Here is a 17,618-nt window from a genome sequence, read left to right as displayed (position 1 = left end):
AATGTTCCGGAGAAAATTGAACTGAAATTTACAGTTCTCATTGATTTTTCCACGAGATTCTCAATTTTCAATGACAAAACTCCTCGAAATTTCAGTGGAAATTAAATGTGATTAAAATTTCCGAAGGTGTACCGGAAATTTCCGATAACAATTTTTAACATTGTATTCCAGATGGAATCAGCATAATTAACAGAGTAGACTGGGGAGCAAAGCCACCAAGCCACACACCAACTCCACTACCAGAAGTTCCTCCCCCATACGCGATAATAAGTCACACAGCGTCGAAACCGTGTTCCACGCAAGTAGAATGCTCCGAGCGTGTTCGGACTATTCAAAGCATGCACATGGAGGGCAGAAAATGGGAGGACATTGCGTACAACTTCCTCGTGGGCGGCGACGGCAACATCTACGAGGGTCGTGGCTGGGACGTCCAAGGAGCGCACACCCTCAATTACAATAAGAAGAGCATTGGACTCAGTTTCATCGGCACCTTCAACACAGTATCGCCGAGTGAACAGCAACTGGCGGCTGCCAAGAACCTACTCGAGGCGGGAGTGAAGATGGGAAAATTGGCGGATAGTTACAAGCTACTTGGGCACAGACAACTCAGTGAGACCGTCAGCCCGGGAGATGAACTCTACAAAATTATTCAGACGTGGCCACACTGGAGTGAGAAGCCTTGAATTCTTGTTCGTGATTTTAATTAGGAATTAAGTGATTAGTTCTGCGAGATGTTCATCCAACACAAAGAAAAAAAAGTCTTGATTTTCGGAGACATGTCACTGATTCTCGGGGATTTGTCGGGTGGATTCAGCGAGGAAATTCAGTGTTAAATTGTGAAATTCAACGATTTTGTCGTCTATTTTTAGTGGCATTATCGTTTGTTTTCAAAGTAATGTCGCAGATTTTCAGGGATTCGTCTGCAATTGTTAGGGGTCTGTCAGAAAATTTCAGTGACAAAAATCACTGGTCAGAGTCACTCCCAGAAAATCAAAAATTTTTTCTCTGTGATACATTTACCCACTCAAAGAGTGACTTCTCTCGCAAATTTTGGAATAATGACACGTGTTTCATCATATCAATTCCTTTGTATTAGAAAGAGTATTAATTTTCATATGTAAATGAATAATAAACTTTTGTATGACTGTGAGAAATTGGAAAATTGTAATTCCTTCCATGTGAACGCAATCGCAATATTTTATTACAGTAGTCTGTCGATGATTGCGGCGCCGGAGCTGAAAATTGAGCGTACTGAAACGTCACAGAACCCCCACCCCCACTCTCTCTTCTCTTGTCACAAAGAAAGTTCGAGTCCAATGTTAACAAGACTTTTATCAATTTTTTCTGGCGATTAATTGGCCTGCGGAAGATCGTCCTAAACATTTTCTGCGCCAAGTATAATCGTTCTCGTGGTGTATGTAAAGCCATCTCATTGAATACCTTGAAAACTGTTCAACTGAATTCATTTAGACCATGGGAGTTCATCAAACAACTAAAACGGAAACATTTGGAAACTTGCCATCAGTTTATCGATGGCAGGAAAGGATAATTACACTCCTTACTAGAAAATTTTCGTAAAAAATTCATGAGTTTAAATTATGGGCAACCTAGCAAATTAAATTCAAGAACGCATGGAATGGCAATTTTTTATAACAACAGTTATTCAGGGTTCGCGACGTGAACGCAACTGGTATGCGAACCTCAAAAAAACAAAATAATAAAATTAATTGGACGAAGACCTAAACACTCGTTTAGGTTGACCAAAATCTTCTGTCACATGTTCGGTGTCCCCTGATAGTTTTCTTGATCACTACGTCCACAGAAATAACATCATCAATGTTGAAGCTAATTAGGATATGTTTGATATTATGATGTTTCATATAATTTAATCCACTGAATAGCCGATCGATTGAATGAGTTTACACATGAGAAACACCTGCCTCAAAATTGACTTCTCTAATATAAGTAAACGCGAAGACGACAGGACACGCTCAAATCAATTGAGTGATCATGCAGATAACGAGAATAACCAAATTTTAATGAATTTACATATCCTGTTCTCTATCGGTACGAGATAAAGATTATTATAACTGATAACACTCTTGAACTCTATCTGTCGTGAAGACTACTTGAAAACGGCACTTCAGTATTCTTCTACATATCTGATGCCACTGCGATACGTGTCAGGAACAATAGTCACGAGTTAATAGCACAATGAAATTTGATACAATAATTATAGTTCTGATTGCTGTGGTTCTGCATGCATCGAGCACCTTGGGAGATGGTAATTACATATGAATAACGTAATTCTCTGAATTCACTCAGTTAAATAAATACACACACGAAGAAATTTCGTAGAAAGAGATTCTATTGGGAATTCCATCAGCTTTTCACCGATTTTATTGAATAAATCGGCAACTTTTCTGCGCGTGAAAATGAACCAAAGAAATATAAAATTTTAATCGAGGAATTTCTACAGAAAATATCTTGAGGATAACCAAGTATCTCATCAAATTTGTCAACTGAGTTGCGTGAGAAAATTTTTAAAAAAATCAGGAATATTCAGCGTCATTCGAATTGCATTTTGCACAGACTTATCATTTTTTAAACATTTGCTGTTTATAAATAAATGAATGAAATAGTGTAAACTTTCAGAAGTCTTATTTTTTAAATTATTTATAGAACATGTGCGCAATTTTTAAACATTGCAATTTTTTAATTATTTCATCAATCTTCTTCCAAAAGTAAACTTTTTATTTTCTTTCAGATTTGTAAAATGTTTTTCAACGGTTCAATATTGAGATTTAAATTCAAACTTACAAAATTTAAATAACATTTTTTTTCATTGTTATTTTAAGTCGTTTCGACTCGATTGAGTATATGGCGATGATGATCAAGACTTTAAATTGTTAGATCTCACCATTCTACCTGATCGGGAAGAAAAATAAATAATAGATGCATTGCAAAATATCCGGAAACTTGGAGTCAAATGCCATGAAAGCTCTGACATTCGACGAAAAGTAGAAAAGCATTTCACAACAGAAAAAATAGCTCAAGAATTTGGATATTCTCAATAGAATAAATAGTACAGGAAAATCAAATTGTATCGCTTTTCTCAATCGAATATTAGTGAGTTACCGAGAAATTCATTGAATCAATTGAATAATTTCCTGGACAATCGTAGACCCACAATCGCTGACGATAATCAGTCGAGACGAATGGGGCGGACAAACACCAGCAGGTCCATTGACTCGGCTATCACAAAGTCCATTACCATACGTCATAATAAGCCACACGGCCTTTTCCCCGTGCACCACCAAGGACCAATGTTCCAGCAACGTTCGCGATATTCAGAACATTCACATCGCGGAGAACAAATGGGACGACATTGGCTACAATTTCCTGGTTGGTGGAGATGGTAACATCTACGAAGGTCGTGGATGGGACATGACCGGCGCCCACGCAATCGGCTACAACTCCAGAAGCATTGGACTCAGTTTCATCGGAACCTTCAACACTGTCGCCCCGAGTGATGAGCAGCTCAGAACTGCTCAGCTTTTGCTCGAGTCTGGAGTGAAGGATGGAAAGTTAACTAGTGATTACAAGCTACTGGGGCATAGGCAAGTGCGTGAGACTGCCAGCCCTGGAGACAAACTCTACGAGATTATCAAGACTTGGCCACATTGGAGCGCAATACCCTGAACTCGTGATTCAAGGGAGAATATGTAATGTTTGTGACTAGCTTCGTCAGTTCAATAAACCGGAACCAGGAAATATTATTTAATCATCAATCGGATCAATAATTGATAATATGTTTCTGTTCATGATTGACCAACAGTTTAATGCGTTCATACTAATTTTCATGTACGAAGAATTTCATAAAAAAATATTGCGAAATCGTCAGAAAATTCTATTGTATTTGTATTGAACTTCCTATTAGCTTTTGACTGATTCTGTTGAAAATTTTCACAGTTTATCTGTGCGTTATTTCAATAGAAATGTTCAATGGAAAATATCCTTTTTAAAAAAATGTCACGTTTGTTGTCATTAATCTATTCCGCTATGCTTAACTTGGGATTATTTTCATCCTAAACTTGAATATCTTCTTGTATACAATGAGAAAAAATTTTAAAAATACTATACATTTTTTTATATGACAAAAAATGATAAAAAACATACTGTAGGGGAGGTTGGGGTAAAATGGACACTTCCGACTTTTTTAAAAATGCTAATGAGGAGTTGAAATGTTGATAAAATTTAATAATTTTTTTTCAATAAAAAAAACAATTCTTTCCCCTTGTGATGAGCTTAAACCGAGCTCAATTGATCAATTTGCTTATGAGTTATGCCATAATTGAAAAAAAGTCTAAAGTGTCCGTTATACCCCACCCCCTATATTTTTTTAGAAAAAAATATTTTCATTTTATTCATCTTCACTTTCAATAACGAAAGCGAAATTGAAGTGAAATTCAATCTAAATCAATTCATGATGCTTAACTTGAGACTCTTACATTTCATGCGTACCCTTTCCCTAGTCTTTAGAAAAAATTAATACACGACAGGAATTTTTCGGAAAAAATCTAGTTAAATCCAGTTAAAACGGCGCAAAATGTCAGCCAGGGAATAATTCATTCAATACCACTAGTGAATGAATCAATTTTGAATAGGATATCCGCGAAATTAGCATTTATTGTCAGCCATCAGACGAGACTTTACTCATAAGGAAAACCGAACGATTAATGACCATGCGTCGAATAATTCAAAGAATGTTATGAGGAATAAAAAATAAAGTTCTAACTGAAAAGAATTCTCCTTTAACCCCTCTTCCTCCTCTGATGCTAAAAGGAAACTAGCATGAACTCCTGTTCAGAAGAATTCATTTTGAAGGAATCACCGTTTTTCCGTTTCCCGTACAAGAAGAGAATGCGCAATCTCTTGAGTCGATTTATATAAACCGTATCTGAATATATTGTCTCACATCAGAGTTTCACGTTGCATTGACAAGGTCATATATCTCCACACTGATTATTTATGTAAAACCAGACAGAGGATTGTTTTCCAGTGTTAAGTTTTACGTTGCAGTGCTAAGATGGTTCTAGCTAAAATGACACAAAATATCACAATCTTGATTCGACTTTTAATGTCCGTTGCGGAGGCGCCGCAGGTAGCTATCACTATAGAAGTACCGACAACTCCATCAATGAATTCGACAAGTACACCATCGCCTCAGGGCTGCGCAACAGCTCCTTGAGCTCGGGGTCAAGTTCAGGGAATTGGCGGGAGATTATAAGCTACTCGGAGAGAAGCAAGTGATCAGGACGGTTAGTCCTGGGGAACAATTATACAGAATCATTCAGACGTGGCCGCATTGGAGTGCGAGACCTTGAGTTGTTATTAGGGGAATTGACTGAAGAGAGACGATCGCTTGTGATAATATAAGAACAGGTTTTTGATAAGACTTTTAGAATATCAGAAAAGAATAAAGAATTCTATGAATACCCAACGAATGTGTTCATTATTCTCAACCAGGAAAAATGTTACTTGCATGAGGAAAAGAGGAACGAATGGAACGACATTGGATGCAACTTCCTGGTGGGGGGCGACGGCAACGTCTACGTGGGCCGTGGGTAGAACAGCATCGGAGTTGGTTTCATTGGGGATTTCGATAAGGTTTCGCCGAATGAGAGACAACTCAGGGCTGCGGAACACCCGAGTCGAGGATTTGGTTCGGATTGGACGTACACAGGTCTTTCAAGATCTCTCCAGACCTAGATGGACCTGGTAAGTCCTAATCAGTTCTGCGACGTACTTTTCCAGAGACCTTTCGAATCCTCAGTTCTTTCGGTCCTGAGAAGTCCTCCTCGATGCTACCGAGAAACCGTGATTTTACGAGCGGGTGAAGGGGAAGGCATGTATGCGGAGGGTTGAAATTTGTAGCCAACGAGGAGACAGGGTTGCAGAATATATTTTAGCCACCCTCATCTCCCCGTTTGCAGGCGGTGTTTAAATAAAAAATAGTGAACGTTGATTCTGTATTTATTGACCCCCTGATGCCAATGAAACCCTCGGAGGTGACAGAAAAGGGGAAAAAAAAATTTTCATTTTCACATGGGTTAAGTGAAAGTTGATTTTCGCCAAAATTGAATTTTTTCGCCAAGTGAAAGATGATTCTGTATTTTCTAACAATTCTGATGTCAATGAAACCCCCGAAGGCGCGACAAAAGTCGAAATAAAATTTTTTTTTTCACCCCGAGCCAAAGAGTCAGATTTTCTGTTTTTCCAGAGGGAAAGTCGACTTTCGCCAAAATCGAATTTTTTTGTCGGGCGAGTGTTGTTTCCAACTATTTGAGCGACGGGCTATTCAGAACTTTTAAAAGTATGTGGAAAAAGTAAAAACTGAAAAAGTTTTTTTTCTCAAATTTTCAAAGGGTCAGATTTTCGGGTTTTCCGGGGCAAGTGGATTTTCGCCAAAATCGAATTTTTTTGTCGGGCGAGTGTTGTTTCCAACTATTTGAGCGACGGGCTATTCAGAACTTTTAAAAGTATGTGGAAAAAGTAAAAACTGAAAAAGTTTTTTTTCTCAAATTTTCAAAGGGTCAGATTTTCGGGTTTTCCGGGGCAAGTGGATTTTCGCCAAAATCGAATTTTTTTGTCGGGCGAGTGTTGTTTCCAACTATTTGAGCGACGGGCTATTCAGAACTTTTAAAAGTATGTGGAAAAAGTAAAAACTGAAAAAGTTTTTTTTCTCAAATTTTCAAAGGGTCAGATTTTCGGGTTTTCCGGGGCAAGTGGATTTTCGCCAAAATCGAATTTTTTTGTCGGGCGAGTGTTGTTTCCAACTATTTGAGCGACGGGCTATTCAGAACTTTTAAAAGTATGTGGAAAAAGTAAAAACTGAAAAAGTTTTTTTTCTCAAATTTTCAAAGGGTCAGATTTTCGGGTTTTCCGGGGCAAGTGGATTTTCGCCAAAATCGAATTTTTTTGTCGGGCGAGTGTTGTTTCCAACTATTTGAGCGACGGGCTATTCAGAACTTTTAAAAGTATGTGGAAAAAGTAAAAACTGAAAAAGTTTTTTTTCTCAAATTTTCAAAGGGTCAGATTTTCGGGTTTTCCGGGGCAAGTGGATTTTCGCCAAAATCGAATTTTTTTGTCGGGCGAGTGTTGTTTCCAACTATTTGAGCGACGGGCTATTCAGAACTTTTAAAAGTATGTGGAAAAAGTAAAAACTGAAAAAGTTTTTTTTCTCAAATTTTCAAAGGGTCAGATTTTCGGGTTTTCCGGGGCAAGTGGATTTTCGCCAAAATCGAATTTTTTTGTCGGGCGAGTGTTGTTTCCAACTATTTGAGCGACGGGCTATTCAGAACTATCAAAAGTATGTGGAAAAGGTGAAAAATGAAAAAAAAAATTTTTCACCGGAAGCCAAAGTGTCGGATTTTTGGTTTTTACTTGGAACAAGGGTCAGATTTGTTAACACTTTCATTTTTTATTTGGACAATGCATGCAAGCGGAGGGGCAAGAGTGGCTAGAATAGATTCTGCAACCTTCTCCGCTTGTTGGGTAAAAATGTCAAGCCTCCGCATACATGCATCTCCCCTCCACCCTCCCGTGAAATGTCGATTTTCGAGATTAAAAAAGAAATTAATTGCATTTTTTATTTCAATAACGCATGAGTAAACAGGGATATGAACGCAGATTTAATATAGGCCCATAGAATTACGGGGACCGGCAAGGATTTGGAAAGTCTGAATGCACGTCCTGCTTACACCTAACAAGTGCTGAAATGGGACATAACCAGAGGTAGAAAGGTCTCGGAAGCACTTGGGAAGAGGCTTCCCAAGACCTATCCAGTTCTGAACGGAAAGACCTAAGTAGAATTTGTCAGGTCCAATTATTCGACTCGGGCAGCTGCTTGAGCTCGGAGTCAAGTTCAGGGAATTGACGGAAGATTATAAGCTACTCGGACAGAAGCAATTGATCAGGGCGATCAGTCCTGGGGAACAACTATACACAATCATTCAGACGTGGCCGCATTGGAGTGCGAGGCCTTGAGTTGTTTTTAGGGGAATTGATCGAAGTGAGACGATCGCTTGTGATAATATAAGAACAGGTTTTTGATAAGACTTTTGAGAAGACATTCGATAACACTTTTAAAATTTCAGAAATTATTAAAGAATTCAATTAATTCTCATCGAATTGTGTTAATTATTCTCAACCAGAAAAGACTCACTTGTATAAAGAAAAGAGAAAGAAAAGTGACAGCTGTGTCAACGTGCTTCGATTAATTCCGTAGATGCAATGAAGAATCAAAGATTATTTCACGACAAAACTTTATTCTTCTACCACTACTCCAACCTATTCTGTCTAACGGCCGATGCAGACTGAAATAAAACAATTCTTATGAAACAGCATACGGAATGAATGGGCACATCTTCTTTCTAGCGAAAACGACAGGGGATTCCCATGTGATAGCCTCTCCAATCACTATCAGTAGATAGGAACTGTGTATATAAATGCTAGCTGAAAATTCCTGCGCATATTCAAAGTGGACATTGTAGTGCTATGACAAGAAGCTCTGGGACACAATAAAATGGCGCAGAATGTCACTTTCTTGATCGGATTTGTGATGGCAGTGGTTCAAGAACAAAGTGCACCGCCGATTACATTACCTCCAGTTATTGACGGTAATTTTTGACTGAAACTTCTCTCGATATATTTCTTTACAATTTGATGAAAAAAATAACGGAAATTGTAAATTCCAGTTTAATTATAGCATAAAAACTTACAGAAATGAGGCAAATTCTGGTGAATTTATTCATGAATATTCAATCAATCCAAAATTTCGTATAACTTCGTACAGAATATTCATGTTTCGATTGAAAATTCACTAAGTTTGCTAAAAAAAATTCTCGTCTTCCTGTTGCTCAACAATTTGAAAGCCCATTAAATTTTCAGTGAAATTTGATTTTTGATTATCCGAAAATTTAAATAATTTCCATTATCCACTCACGACACGGAAATATGAAAAAAAAAATATATATAATTCTCCGAAAAATGTAAAACACAAAAATCTATCAATTTTTGTGATTTCACGCACTTCATTTGGCAGTTTTGATGATTGGAAATTTCCTTGAGACGAAATTCAGGCGATACATTATGCTAAAAAATTGCTTCACCTAGAAAACAATCTCATGGCACTTCCTCCCGATTTTTTTAACAAAAAAACGAAGAAAGATGTTCAATTCAGTAGCAAAGTGGTAAAACGGTTTAAGTCGAATTATCTCCCAGTTGAGTTTTTGAGCAATATGTCCGAATCTAAGGGAGATAGCGAAATTTTCATAATCACATTTGTTGTAGCACTCAATCGGCTCTACAAAAAACGTTATAACAACAATTTTGATATCTCCCTCAGATTCCGAGATATTCATTGAAAACTGATCAATAGTCAAAAATGACTCATACCGTTTTACCACTTCGCTACTGAATTTGTCGTGCGGAATTTTATTACTTCACTGTATTTATACTTCACTTCTGTTTCTGTTTCTAGTAGAACCGTTGAGAATAATTCGTCGCTCGGAATGGGGAGCCCAACCCCCGCGACATCCAGCCCTCCCACTATCAGTTATTCCTCCCCCGTACGTAATAATAAGTCACACCGCATCGGAGCCGTGTTCCACCCAGGCAGAATGCTCGCAGCATGTTAGAACGAGCCAAACCATGCACATGGAGTGGAACAAATGGGACGACATTGCATTCAACTTCCTGGTGGGTGGCGATGGCAACGTTTACCTGGGCCGTGGCTGGGACGTTCAAGGAGCCCATACATTCAATAACAACAACAAGAGCATCGGAATCAGCTTCATTGGGACCTTCAATCAAGTCGCCCCGAATGAGAAGCAACTTCTAGCTGCTCAGCGTTTACTCAAGTTGGGAGTGGAGGAAGGAAAATTATCGAAGGATTACAAGCTTCTTGGGCAGCGACAACTGACTGAGACCCTGAGCCCTGGCAATTCACTCTACAAGATTATCCAGACGTGGCCACATTGGACTGAGAACCCTTGACACATCAAAGGAAAACGTTTCATTGCCACAACTCGCGGTTTTTATCTATTATTTCAGAAAGATTTGCTTACTATTGAAGAATATTCATTTGGTCATAGGCAGCTCTACCATTCGTTAGTGGTTAAAAACCCTTAACAAATTAGTTAACAGTAAATAGATAGTTGTTTCTTAACTATATCTTGAGATGAATAATTTTTCTTTAGTTCACATTGAAAAAAATGAATTTAGACACGTGGTTGAGAGACTTTTTACGATTTCGGTTGATTTGTATTGACTAATTCAACTGATGTAATGAAGAATAAAGAAAAAAAATGTTGTGTTAACATTGAATGCTCTTCTAATCACTGTATCCCTCGATAATTTTTCTATTTCTTAACATTTCCTCCCAAAATCATTTGATTCCAAGCTGCGTCATCCGTGATTGGTTGAACGATTCATTTATAGGTAACGAACCGATTGGTTTGAGTGTTTCAAGGTCCATTTGGTAATAGTTAATATCAAGCTCATTTGAAATGAGCGTGAACTATGAAGAAACACTATTTTTTGTAATACAACCAAAAGTTTCATTGCGGCAACTCGTGATTTGTACTCATTATTTTACAAAGATTTCTTAACTATTGAGAAATATTATTGACGATTAATCTATCAAATACGTTTTTTAACATTTCTCCCACTATTTTTTGTAATATAACTAAGTTTCATTGTGAGAACACGTGATTTTTACTTATTTTCTCAAGATTTCGTGACTATTGAGGAATATTCATGAATAAATCGACGATAGATCTATCAAAAATTTTGTTAACATTTCTCCTTCTTTTCGAATAAAGTTGCCAAATTTGTGGAGAGTTTGAATTTCATATCTCCTCCACTCACATCAACGATGATGGCGCTTCGGTAACAATGTGACTGTGGATTGTCAACAAAGCCAATACTTCATAAGTTTTATTTTTCTACTTTTATACGAGATTGACAAAACAATTCATCATCTACAATCACCAGAATTTTGGAAACGTCCATTGTTATTGTCAATAGACTTCAATGAACCGAGGTATTTACACATTCTATTTAATTTACATAATATCGAAAGCCCTGTTTTGTCTCTTTAAAATTAGTTCCAAAAATTAATTAAAGACCAATTAAGAAGACCTTGAAGTACGACTGAACCGACGTTTTTCTACTCCTAGGTGCAAAATGCAGTCCGACATAATCTCAAAGCTCATCCCCCAGAACAAGGAGCAAGTGAGACCAGCCTGTAAAAAGTGTGGTTATGCCGGACACTTGACATACCAATGCAGAAATTTCATAAAAGTCGATCCCAACAAGGAAATTGTTCTGGACGTCAGTAGCACAAGCTCCGACAGCGATCAAAATTACGTGACACCTCTAACCGAATTACGTGAGACGGAACTGAAGAAAAAATTGAAAGAAGCTAAGAAGAAGAAGAAGGAGAAGCGGAGCAGGAAGAAGTCAAAGCACAAGAGCCGAAAGCGTGAGCACACAACGAGTGAATCTGAAGACTCTGACGAAGAGTCGTCGTCTTCGGATGATGAAGGGAGAAGCAGGAAGAAGAAGAAGAAGGACAGAAGGAAGAAATCAAAAAGCAAAAAACGGAGAAAGCACAGGAGACAGACTTCGGATTCCTCTTCCGATGAAGATTAATTCCATGATTTCACACCTACATGTGAATTAATTGTGTCTTCTTTTTTGAAACAGACTGAATGAATCTTGTAAAAATAACAATGAACAAATGCACGAACGTATTCTTACAACTTTGAATTACCTTTTGGCCATTTCCAAACATTTCTTTTACTTCTTTTACGCTTAAATTTATCCAGAAGTTAATATATTAATTTCAGAAGCTGTTATGATGAAAACTTCGCCATCTTTCTCCAATTTGGAGATATTCATAAAAAACTCGCCTGAAAATTGAGTTACTAATCCTCTTAGAGTCGAAAATTCCCTGAATTTTACGATGAGAAGAAGAAAAATTGAATAAAATGTGGGGATCACTATGAAATGGACGATTTAAACTTTCTTTCCGTCATTGTCACGATAAAATTAATCATGACACTTCAAAAATTGAGAAAATCCTCGATCAAATCTACATTTCCGGATATTTTTTTATGATTTATAATACTGCATCAATCAAATTGAGAAATTTTGTTTTGGAGGAGAAAAAAAATTGAATTTGCTATATCTCTGTCAATTATTGAGTTATATAACTCTGGCAGCGCTCATTTTTCTTCTTTTTACTTGGATTTTACGATGAGAAAATGAAAATGATACCAAAAAATTGTGAAGCAATATTTTAGATCGGTATATGCTGGAATCACTCATATATACTTGTTTTGTTACTGTTATATTGCTATATAGTTCATAGTTCTCCAAAGAAAAATTTGTACAGAAAAATACTTCATTTATTAGTGAATGAAATCTCATTTTAAAAAATAGAAGCAAGAAACACAGAGAGAGTGAGAGAATAAACAGCTTCACATTCAGTGGACATAAAAATAATGCAAAAATACCCATGAAAAGAGAAACTTCAAGATTTTCAGTCGAACAAATTGACTAAAATTCCTTTCATTTCATACCTAGGCAATAAAGGTCCCCCTTTTACCTCCTCTAGAGGCAGAGCTGTCTGAAAATCCACAAGATGTCGTGTGTTTATTAACATTCCCCTGTCATAACCAAATAAACTCTCGATTTGCTCCAAAAAATCACAATAACATAACAAAAATGACGAGACACGCGAGGAATTGTACAGCAGGTGCAGTGTACACGTACCACGAGAAGAAAAAGGATGCGGCAGCATCTGGATATGGTACAAATGCCCACAGGATTGGAAAGGACTCGGTGAAGGGATTCGATTGTTGTTGTCTAACTTTGCAGCCCTGCAGAAATCCCGTCATAACGTAAATTAAATATTCAATTTAAATATTGATTTTCACTCATATTTAACACATTTTTTAATTTAATTTAAAAAAAACATTCATTTGAAGAGAGTGACGACACTACTTTTTTTAATATTCATAACTCCGGAAGAAATTTATAAATTGGAGTCAATCATCAGAGTCATCACAAAAGGAAACAATGCTCTTCTCCCTTGAAGAAAAATATCTCATTTCAATGAAAATTAAATGAACTATTGATGTTTAAAAAAAAATGAGTGTCCATTTTGCTCCATTAGCCCCTAAATATTGCATATAATAAAGTAAATATCTAATAATCCATTCAACATTAAATTTCATTCTATAGAATTAAATAAATAGAATAAATAAACAATTAAATTAACGCTATCATAATGTCTTCATTGTAGTCCTGATGGTTATCTATTCGACAAAGAAGCTATTTTGGAGTACATATTAACCAAGAAGAGAGAATATGCAAGAAAATTGAAGCAATATGAATTACAAAAGCAGAAAGAAGAGGTGAGACTCACCGAAATTACGTTAAACCTCTAGAAACCGCAACTTAATTAATTACAAATGAATTATCATCATCTGAACATGAATACAGTGAATATGAAATGAATTCTGTTCTACCCAGGAGGAATCTAATGAGAAAACAGCGACCGAGGAGCTCCAGAAGCTCCAGAACTTCTTCAAATTCGAAAAGAACATCGTCCCATCCAAAGACGAGACAAAACCCAGCTCATCGATCTCGAACATGGCTGAGGGACGAGAGAAGACTCTTCCCAGTTTCTGGATTCCATCTAAAACTCCAGAGGCAAAAGCCGCACCTTTAAAGAAACCTGACAAAACCATCTACTGCCCTGTCAGTGATAAACCCCTAAAACTCAAGGATTTAATCAATGTGAAGTTCACTGAGGTGAAAGATCCTGATGACAAGAAATCTCTCATCGTCAAGGAGGCCAGGTACATGTGCCCCATCACGCACGATGTTCTCAGCAACAGTGTACCATGTGCTGTCATAAAAACCACGTAAGCTTCATTAATTCATTAGTGCGATACGCGTTGATTTTATGATGAATAAAATATCAATTTTTTTCACAGGGGAGATGTGATTACAATGGAGTGCTTCGAGAAGCTTATAAAGAAGGATTGGATCAATCCTTTGGATGGAAAGATCATTAAAGAAAGCGATGTTATCCCCCTTCAAAGGGTAAATATTTCTCCAAAATATTTTCTGATTTTCTGATAAAAGATAAAAATTTTCAGGCGTTCTAATTTCATAAAAATTCTGTTTTATCTATCTTTTCCTTTTCTTGTAAGTTATTTGTAAATAAAAATTGAATTATTACTCACAATTTTGATTCTATTGGAATAAATAAATGAATATTAAACTTATAAAGAATAAAAGGAGGTGAAGAAAAAATCTCTCTTGATTTTTAAAAATTCCTGACAAAATAAAATTCTGTTTCAGGGAGGAACTGGTTACTCAGCTGTCAATGACAATCTCGAGGGAAAACACGAGAGACCAGTGTTACAAGTATAAATTATATATTTAAAATTCCATGAATGTATTATAGTGAATTTCGAATAAAGAGTAAAAGAACCGACAGAATAAAGCAAAGACTCCCTAATTAACAAGATGAAAAACGATGGCTGTAACTGGCTATTAATTCTCATCGAGATTCGACTCGAACGTTGATACAGAATTTGTATCTGCAGCTCAAGTGTTATGCAATATTCAACTTGCGTGCTGGAGTGCCGACGGCGTGTGTTACCTCATACTGATAAAGTTTTGCACGATGCGGTCATTTTCCCACTGAATGAGACCCAACCAGACTGCACATACACTTGAATCGAGACATTTAACTTCCGAGTAATTTTCTCCCCCTTTTTATCTCCTTTTTTGTATCTATCTACGTATCATCTTGTTCTTTTTTTCCTTTGATGTGGTTTACAATTATATGGAGGCCTTGAAGAAATTCTAATTCGCATCCATCTGCGTCTCGTGCGGAATAAATAGATTGGACCCTAATGAAGGCCTGTGGGAAGAGCAGCATGATGAGGTTGAGTTGAAGGTGTGATTCGAGAGGAGTTTCAAATTCTCTATAAAAAAATTGGTGAAACGTTTTCTGTCACCAATCTATTCCGCCAAGTCATGTCATGTTCATGGAATAAGAATTATATCTTGACTTAACTTTGATTATTTTATTTTTACTCATTAAATTTTTTTAAATGATGGGAAAATGTATTTTCATTGAAAAAAATTGAAATAAAAATAATGGAATTTTTTTTCTAATGTAAGAAAAGAATAAATAACTTAATAAATGAATACCTATCATTTTTTATATAAAGAAAATATATGTATATAATTTTCTTTATATATTAATTATATTCATATAATTCAAGATTGACACTTTGACCCCAGGTGAAAGAAAAAAATTTTTATTTCAACATATCTGGGGCCTCCGAGTGTTTCATTGGGCTCAGAATCGCTAGTAGATACGGCATCAACTTTCACTTGGCATAAAAATTCGATTTTGCCAAAAGTCGACTTTCCCCCGGGAAAAATCCAAGATCTGACCCCTTGGCCCCGAGTGAAAATTCAAATTTTTTATTTCGACATATCTGGGGCCTCCGAGTATTTCATTAGCATCAGAATCGTTAGTAGATACAGAATCCACGTTCACTTGGCGAAAAAACGAAAAAATCCGTAAAATAGTGGAGAAACAAAATTAACAAAAAATTGAATTGAAAATCATAGTGCTTTCGATTCGAATAGTGAATTCGATTTGAGGCATTTGAACTAAAAATCCTTCAATGGAATGAGTCGTATGAGAAGATCAAAATCTATTGATTGTTCACATAAAATATCTACTATCCGATATCTATATTTAAGAAACTAATCGAATTTTCAATTGAAATCCAGTCTAAATTCAATAGCATTTTTTTTCAACCAAAATCATTAAAGTATACGTCATTACAAACCACACTTCAAATGCAAATATTTCCTACCCAAAAGACGACCCTTTTCATCTGTCCACACACTGAAGTTCTCATAATGCCACTGAAGCGCATCCCCTACCGAATTTTACCCTCAATAAACCCGTGACAAGTGAACAAAAGGTGAATTAAGTCGAGTGGGGGGGGGGGTAAATTTTATTGAAATCTAGGAGAATAACAGTTGCAAATTGGCTCTGTTAACTACCCACCTTGTTACTACGCGCAATAGATAGAAGCCCTAGTGAAAATTCCCCTGGAATCGTCAAAACTGCCCTTGGAAAAATCGATCACTGAAGGTCAGAACTGATACACGACGTTTCCTGCATACATATCCGTATGAATGCTTGTCTGAATGTGCGTTGGAGGAAAGAAAAGTGGAAGAAAGGGACGTTTGAGATGTCCAGAAATTCTCCGTATTCAATTCATGATCATGTATGAATTTTCAATCTTTCGAATAAAAATTGGCTTGATAGGAGGAACATTAATTTTTGGCCCCTCAAATTTCTAATTTATGTTGAACATCGATGACTATCGATTAAACTTTAAACTTCGGTGCGGAAAATTAAAGGAGAAACATAAAATTTAGTTGAATTCTGCGTTTATGAAAATTTAGAATCAATTATTCTGTTGAATTTTCCTGTTCTTCATCGTTTCGAAACGTTGAATTTGAAGAACTTTATTTTCACACAATTCTTGATAAATGAATAGTTTTTAATGTATATTGTAATAGTACAGCCAGAGAACATTAAATTCGGTGAATTTGCAAATTCTCCGAAAATAAGTTGCTCTTCTCCAAAATTCTTATAAATATTACGAAAGTGAATATTACTTCTAAACTCAATATGCAATACTCTACCAATTGAACCATTCAAACAAACCATAGACCAATAACCACAATTAGCATCGTTAGAAATCCATAGACATAACTAGTTGATCGTTTGTTCGCGGCACTCATTGAAATTATATTTTGGGTTACCAGTAACAACGAAGACGAGTGATACAAAGAATGATACAGAGAATAGATTCCAAATAATAATAAAGATTCGACTGAGAAATAATTATTCATGAAATTCCTGATTTGTATTGAAGTTCCATGGATATTGGTTTGAATTTTAAATTTTAAATGAAAAACTGAAAAAGAAATTCAATTGAATTTTGAATACTCTAAAAATTACATTCAATTCTTAGGTGAAATTTCCTATTGTCCCATTTCAACAATTTAAACCGACTCCCGGTGAAAATCACAAACAATTGGGAAAAGTAATCAAATATCAGTACTAATTATTGGAAAACTACAGCCGCAGAACGCTAAATTCCCTGAATTTGCGGAATTCTCCGAAAATTATTCTCTCTTTCCCCGAATTACCAGTGACAATGATGACGCGTGATACAAAGAGTCTTCAAACGATCTGACGGTGACGATGCTTCCACAATGTCTCCCAATCACAATCATTCCGCATTGTAAACATTGTTCGACAGAGGTGATTGAAATTCCCGACGAGACATAGCTTTCAAATAATTTGAATAAAAAACATCATTTGATTGACAAATAATTATTCATGGAATTCCTAATTTCCATTGAAGTTCCACGAATATTGGTTTGAATTTTAAATTTAAAATAGAAAATCGAATAAGAAATTCAATTGA

General features: G+C 36.2%; 5 protein-coding genes across 6 annotated transcripts; all 5 read left to right on the top strand.

The window, feature by feature from the left end:
• The first annotated feature begins 338 nt into the window (after nt 1–338).
• On the top strand, nt 339–4,182 carry LOC107046576 (peptidoglycan-recognition protein SC2). The gene is made up of 2 exons (XM_015269231.1): nt 339–669; nt 3,185–4,182. Exons 1-2 carry the CDS (start codon nt 339–341, stop codon nt 3,700–3,702), a joined length of 849 nt encoding a protein of 282 aa, XP_015124717.1. The 3' UTR covers nt 3,703–4,182.
• A 907-nt stretch (nt 4,183–5,089) lies between these two features.
• Nucleotides 5,090–8,077, top strand: LOC107046573 (peptidoglycan-recognition protein LE-like). The gene is given in 4 exon segments (XM_029126751.1): nt 5,090–5,213; nt 5,441–5,769; nt 6,330–6,333; nt 7,883–8,077. Coding segments are annotated over 4 exon segments (624 nt in total). The 3' UTR covers nt 8,050–8,077.
• An 84-nt stretch (nt 8,078–8,161) lies between these two features.
• Nucleotides 8,162–10,400, top strand: LOC107047076 (peptidoglycan-recognition protein SD-like). 2 transcript variants are annotated; one of them, XM_015269808.1, is made up of 2 exons: nt 8,162–8,681; nt 9,548–10,400. In XM_015269808.1, the coding sequence occupies exons 1-2, from the start codon at nt 8,588–8,590 to the stop codon at nt 10,057–10,059; spliced, it is 606 nt and encodes a 201-aa protein (XP_015125294.1). In that variant the 5' UTR covers nt 8,162–8,587; the 3' UTR covers nt 10,060–10,400. The 2 variants fall into 2 exon arrangements, with proteins under 2 accessions (XP_015125294.1, XP_015125291.1); XM_015269805.1 differs by having other exon boundaries at nt 9,545–10,400.
• A 550-nt stretch (nt 10,401–10,950) lies between these two features.
• LOC107047072 (protein SREK1IP1) lies at nt 10,951–11,968 on the top strand. Its single transcript, XM_015269802.1, has 2 exons — nt 10,951–11,107; nt 11,244–11,968. Exon 2 carries the CDS (start codon nt 11,251–11,253, stop codon nt 11,716–11,718), a length of 468 nt encoding a protein of 155 aa, XP_015125288.1. The 5' UTR covers nt 10,951–11,107; nt 11,244–11,250; the 3' UTR covers nt 11,719–11,968.
• Nucleotides 11,969–12,708: 740 nt separating this feature from the next.
• On the top strand, nt 12,709–14,581 carry LOC107047069 (nitric oxide synthase-interacting protein homolog). The gene is made up of 5 exons (XM_015269799.1): nt 12,709–12,971; nt 13,376–13,487; nt 13,606–14,000; nt 14,073–14,181; nt 14,443–14,581. The coding sequence occupies exons 1-5, from the start codon at nt 12,796–12,798 to the stop codon at nt 14,512–14,514; spliced, it is 864 nt and encodes a 287-aa protein (XP_015125285.1). The 5' UTR covers nt 12,709–12,795; the 3' UTR covers nt 14,515–14,581.
• The last annotated feature ends 3,037 nt before the right edge of the window (nt 14,582–17,618 follow it).

This window comes from Diachasma alloeum, unplaced genomic scaffold, assembly GCF_001412515.2.
Source record: "Diachasma alloeum isolate Michigan unplaced genomic scaffold, Dall2.0 Dall_scaffold_00183, whole genome shotgun sequence".
Classification (NCBI taxonomy): domain Eukaryota; kingdom Metazoa; phylum Arthropoda; class Insecta; order Hymenoptera; family Braconidae; genus Diachasma; species Diachasma alloeum.
Note: the sequence above shows the minus strand (reverse complement) of the source record. Positions and strands in the feature narration are given on the sequence as shown.